The following is a 6,136-nucleotide window of genomic DNA, read 5'->3' as shown; positions in this document are numbered from 1 at the left end:
TTTTGTGTTATTTTTTATTTAGCTCTTTGCAATTTTGTTATTTACAGCTATTGAAAGTGGTTTTTAATTGTCCATTTGTCAAAATTTGGTTATTTATAACGTGATTAGATTGGAATCGATATGGATTTTTGGTAAAACTAGCCTAAACTAGTACCGCTTCTGACCGCTAGATGGAAGCGATGTCCCGTTTCTGCTCAAGGCTAGCATTGTTACATTTAACCATTTTTGTAGAGCAGTTTGTAATAATAATTAAAAGATAACGATAGTGCAAGAGTCATCTAATATTACATGTTGTATAACCATGTTATGATATTCCTGTAAGTAGATTAGGAGATTTTACCAGCAATTGTTTATTGAGGAGTTACAGGAGTGATAAGAACCCAATCGTTTATTCATTTATACATCTATATTTTGCATCTTTAAGGTTTAGAGACTTTGCGAAGGAGAGAAAATGTTACCTTGTGTTCAAAACATGGTATACCCACTAACACAATACTGCAGAGACCAAGATGGATCAATGCGTTAAGTCTTGTGACAGCTTCTCACATCTGACTCAAAAAACCATCGTTCATACTGAATGTGCTTTAACTGTTTTTTTATTCTGGCTCCATGGAAAAATAGTCTGAATACAGCAAATTTCAATCCAGACAGCAGAACATGTTTCATTTATGTAAATGCTTTCAGAATCGAGTGATGCTGAATAAATAGTGTAAACATACTTGTCTGTACTATAAATATTGTACAGTTAAAAATCTGATAAAAACACCACAGAACATCACATGATTACGTTTACAAGGGACTCATTAAGACTTATTAAACCTCACCAAAATGTAAGCAATAATTAATAAATAATAATTCATTTAAAATAAAATTATATATACATAAGATTTTTAAGCTGTGTATGGATTCTTGTAGTTTTATCAAAAAGTCTTTAAAATTATAACCTGCGATGTATAGTAATAAATTCAAAAACATTACCAATCAAAAAACAAGATAGTCAGGCTTATCTAACTTTCTAAAAGGAAATAAAGCTAAATTGTTTAATAATACTGTCGCCTCACAGCAAGAAGGTCGTTGGTTCGAACTAGGGTTGTAACAATATACCGGTATGACGGTTTACCACGATTTGAACGTGCACGATTATCATACCATGAACAATTGCATATCAACGGTTTTAACCCTTAAAGACCGAGACAGCCGCCCGCGGCTAAAAATAAGTATTGCTTTTAAATGTTTAATAACTTTTGATCCGCTGATCCGATTCATACAATTCAAAGATTGGCATAAAGAAGAGAATCTCAGCTTTCCAGTGCTGTATCACATAACATTCGCGGACTTTCAGAGGCTCCGGAATCAGTGCGGTTACGTCATCAACATTTGACAACGCTGATTTGACAAAGAAACGCTCGTCACTGTGTCTCCGGACAAATCAGACATGATACATTGATGCATTGTCCCTCCTCCATGCCCAGATTGGTTCAAACTCGCTATATCACAACCAATAAGCATAGGTTTCGCTTTTGTTTGTGGACCAAGCTTTTTGAACAACACGGAATGAGAGATAGGCATACATTTATGCGCGGCTAAATAAAACGCAAAAAAAAAGTTTTTCATGAAATAATTCTCATACTAAGTACTTTTGCATGCACAGCAGCACAGAAACATGTCAAAACAGTGACACAGCAAAGACGAACTGCTGCTCTTGCTGTTTTCAAAAGACGCAAATGAAGGTGCAGCTGTTTGTCTGCATTGCAGACAACCACATCCAAATCCATATCGATAGACAACCATATCCATGCTGGCACATAAAACCTAAGGATGTTCCATATTGAATCTAGTTTCGTTATGTAACTATTTATAGTATAGTAAATATTTATATCTATTTTTTTACTGAGGATTTGCACCATGTTTATTTGGACTTTATTTGGACTTTGACACATTATTTATTATTTTCTTATTTTTATTTGTTCATTGTAAGTGGTGTTGTTTATAGTAACTAAAAATATATTATTTGGAAAAAGTCAAATTTGCTTCACTGTTCTATTATTTTGTAACATTTGTAACATACCGTATACCGCGAAACCGTCAAACCGTGGTATTGTTTTAGACGATTATCATACCGTGAAAAATTCATACCGTTACAACCCTAGTTCGAACCTCGGCTCAGTTGGCGTTTCTGTGTGGAGTTTGCATGTTCTCCCTGCCTTCGCGTGGGTTTCATCCGGGTGCTCCGGTTTCCCCCACAGTCCAAAGACATGCGGTACAGGTGAATTGGGTAGGCTAAATCGTCCGTAGTGTGTTTGTGTGGATATTTCCCAGAGATGGGTTGCGGCTGGAAGGGCATCCGCTGCATAAAAACTTGTTGGATAAGTTGGCGGTTCATTCCGCTGTGGTGACCCTGGATTATTTAAAGGGACTAAGCCGAAAAAGAAAATGAATTAATGTTTAATAATAATCAATAAATTGAATACAAAAAAACACCACCATTATTTAATATATTGGGGTATTCTTTATTTAACTTTAAGTTATTTTAAGTATTTTTTTTTATTTTATTACAGTCAAAAGTTGAAGTCTTTCAGAATAGAAGCCACATTTCTAGCCAATGCAAAATAATTTGTTGTCAGTATGTCATTTATTCCCCAAAAACACAACAAGCCCCTTCTGAGTCGTACAAAAACAAAATCGAGCTCGCCCTCTTTGGATGCATTTTTGACATAAACTCTCCCCACACTACCCGAACGTACATTTGTGTTTACCACGATGTCCACAAAGTCTGCTGATAAATGTTAAAAAATGAGACTGTTTTAGTAAGACCGACCCTCCTTCTCACACGTGGACGAGCGCGACCGGAACCCAGATGCAAACTCACCAGCGCGCGCCCTTTCTCCTGCTGCGCGCGCGCTCACCCGCCCGTCCGCACTCACGCGAGCGGAGAAATCAAAACACTCAAACCATCCACACTGAGAAACAACCGAGAAATCCTCGCTACTCAACGGACGAATGATCAGCACGGAGCCCTCGCGGCGTTTGTCTCTCTATGGACGCGAACGAAGCGGGACGAACAACGGTTTCGCGTTAAATACGCCGGAGTTTGCGCGTTTCGCCGAGCGTTGTGATATTTCACTAAAGAAGTTTTAAAAACAAGTTTGGACCGGATTCTTTTAGGAGTTGGACGCTGTTAAGATCGCATCCCGCCTGCTGCTCGAGCGCCTGTGAGGAGCTATCTACTCAAGACTACAAAACATGGATTTATTGCCTCATTTAACCATAAAACTTTGATAAACTGCGCGAGATTGCGTGTAGCAGCTGTTTTGCAGCCTTTCCCAGCATTTCTTGTTAAGGAAAATATCTATTGTTGTCCAGAGAGAAACATTTTTTGCTGTGACAGGACGCATTTGCAGAGCCAAACATGTCAGTTCATGATGAAGAAGAGGAAACTCAGCTGATTCTCTGAGGAGAAAACGCGTCTAAATCACATTTTAGCGTCGTTATTGTCTTTATCTTCTGTAATAATGTGTCTTAATAATTGGATTATTTCGTAATTGCTCTATATTGGACAAACTGAACGGTTAGTTCTCAAACTAGGTGGGTTTAATACTTTAACAAGTTTATTAAGCGTGTTTATAATTGGGAAAGCCATTCCCGCATAACCGACCTTAGGCAGTTTAGTGCCCTTTGGACCGCGGAGAGGAAGTGGCATCATTTCTTGTCAGTTTTATCTTGGCACTTCTCTCGTTTGCGTGCGCTGGACTGCTCGTTTTCTTTATTCTTGCCTCCTGTTTTGCTTCGTTCTTGTCAGTATGGAGGAGTGGAGGCAGTGCGGGCGCTGGCTGATAGACTGTAAGGTTTTGCCCCCGAACCACCGGGTCGTTTGGCCCTCAGCGGTGGTTTTTGACCTGGCCCAGGCGCTCAGAGATGGGGTGCTCCTGTGCCAGATGCTGCACAATCTGTCTCCCGGTTCCGTGGACCTAAAGCAGATCAACTTCCGCCCTCAGATGTCACAGGTAAGCCAATATTAATGTCTGTATTTGAATGCCTGTGTTTTAATGACGGTCACATTTGCAGGAATGATTGAGGACAGAATTGACAGCTGGAAATGTGCCCATAGGGTGACACTCTAATTCTTATCAACAGGGGTCGTTGTCGAGCATTATTGGCGTCGCTGAGCAATCACTCATATATCTGTCACAATCGATTAATCTAAATTCTGTAATCTGATTATGAGCTAAACTTTCTGATGTGTTTTTATTATGTGCTTATTTTATTTAAGATATTGTTAAAAATTGCTCGTTCCTGAATTATTATGTGTCTTGTAACTATTTGGATGCAACACACACAGGTGTCCTAAACTTTTCTTAGCATGTAGATATTTATATTTATTTTCACTGTGGATGAATTAGCCTGATTGTTTGAAAGCAAGAAAGGAAGTGTCTGAGGTGGTGCAGGGTTTAAAAGGTGAATGCTAAAGGAGTGCCAAGGCTCTTATCTGTGTAAACATAAACCAGGAAAAGCTGCAAGTTCTTCATCGGTTTCAGGAATGTGACTTTCAGCCAGTTCTCTTTGTGAAGGAATGTGTGGTAAAAGCACTTCCTACTAGTAAATGTGAAGTGTTGGAGCGGTATGATGAAGCTTATTTTAAGTGTTGTCTGTTTTGAAAGGTTTTAAACACATGTCCTACTGTGTTTCACTCCCTTTCTGCATATGTTGTCAATGCTGATCTGAGTTTTGTCCTGAAAATAAACCCCTTTGTGATGTAATTTACATAACAGTGCTGTGTAGATTGGGATTTGCATTGCTGCTTATTCTAGAAAGCGTGTAACTAGTTGGATTAAAGTGAATCATCATTTTAAACCTTTATTTGACTTTCAAATCTGGAATAAATTAGCATCATGGCCTTGTGGGTTTAAAATTACAGCTTTGTTTTGCATATTTATGGGAATGCGACAAAATAAAAATTTTTATTTTTATGTCTAAATCTTAATTTTCTTAATTTGTGTGCATTACTTACCTGCTGACGGCTGATAAAAAATCTGCCAATCAGAGAGGTGGACCGTAATTGTTGGTAATCTTCAGTAGTTCTGGCTTCCGTTTAAGGTCCCATAAAGTGCTTTAAAATGTGCATTTTTTTCTCAATGTTTGAATAATCTCATCTGAGAAACGAAGAGAGGGTGGGACATTAAGTAGCTTCTCCCCTTTTAAAAAACCACTAATATCGTTTTGTGCGGTTATTGAGAGAGCTCAGCATGCTGCAATTTATGAAACACATGCAATTTCAAAAAACTTCGGCAAATTGGGAAAAGATCTTCAGTTTGGCAGCACACATGCTGCAAATCATCACAACGCAAACGCATTTTTAAAAAACGCTCGGCATTTTCACACAAAGATCTCAAACTCATAGAAATGAAAAGCAAATGAGAAGCATCTTGAAGGGATGGGGCATGTCAGATACTAAAGATCATTGTTCAAATATTGATCAGAAACTGAAGTATGAGGTGACGTGAAAAAAAAAATTGATAAAACCATTTAAGAGGAAGTGGCAAACTGCAAGCTTTGGATGTTTATATCAGTTTTATATTTTCTAATTGTAATTTTTGTCACTGTTTTGGAGCACACTTGCAAATAGATATCCTTTAAACTAAGAGTAAAACTAAATCTACAATTTTTTATTTTAATTTAAATTATTTTAAAATTAATTATTTTATCTTAGCTAATTGTGTAGTCATAACCAGTTTAAAACTATGATTTATATGGTAAAAATAGAAGGTGATCTGTTACAGAACACCTATGCATGTCCTAGATAACGTGGCTGTTGATTTAAATAGTCCAAGCATTAAAATCCCTTTGCAAATGCAAATCTTTGTTTTCACAGTGAATGTAGACCAGATATGTGCTCAGCAAAGAGTTTTATAGCAGTCTTCCAGTGCCCATGGTGTGATTTATCCCTGTACAGATGCTTTCGTATGACTATATAGCTGTTTTCTCCCAGAACTTGTAGGCTTTTGTTTTAGCTGTTATTGCTGAGGCAGTCATAGGGACCTTTGATCCTCCCATAACCGTAACTTCCCCAACATGGAAGGTTTTGTGTGGCATTACGTTGTGACAAATTGGTTGAAAGGGAGATCTGGCAGCACAATGG

General features: G+C 37.9%; 1 protein-coding gene across 10 annotated transcripts in view; it reads left to right on the top strand.

Moving 5' to 3' along the window:
- Positions 1–2,912: 2,912 nt before the first annotated feature.
- Positions 2,913–6,136, top strand: part of vav2 (vav guanine nucleotide exchange factor 2) — a 238,550-nt gene continuing 235,326 nt past the window's right edge. For all 10 annotated transcript variants that reach the window (XR_015520202.1, XR_015520203.1, XR_015520205.1 and 7 more), the window contains exon 1: positions 2,913–4,004. Coding sequence is in view for 6 of the 10 variants with exons in the window: in XM_087301075.1 (XP_087157201.1) it covers positions 3,801–4,004 (204 nt within the window). In the remaining 4 variants the exon portion in view is untranslated. The remainder of the gene's footprint in view (positions 4,005–6,136) is intronic.

Source organism: Danio rerio, chromosome 21 (genome assembly GCF_052040795.2).
Source record: "Danio rerio strain M-AB ecotype USA chromosome 21, GRCz13ab, whole genome shotgun sequence".
In the NCBI taxonomy this organism is placed as follows: Eukaryota; Metazoa; Chordata; class Actinopteri; order Cypriniformes; family Danionidae; genus Danio; species Danio rerio.
Note: the sequence above shows the minus strand (reverse complement) of the source record. Positions and strands in the feature narration are given on the sequence as shown.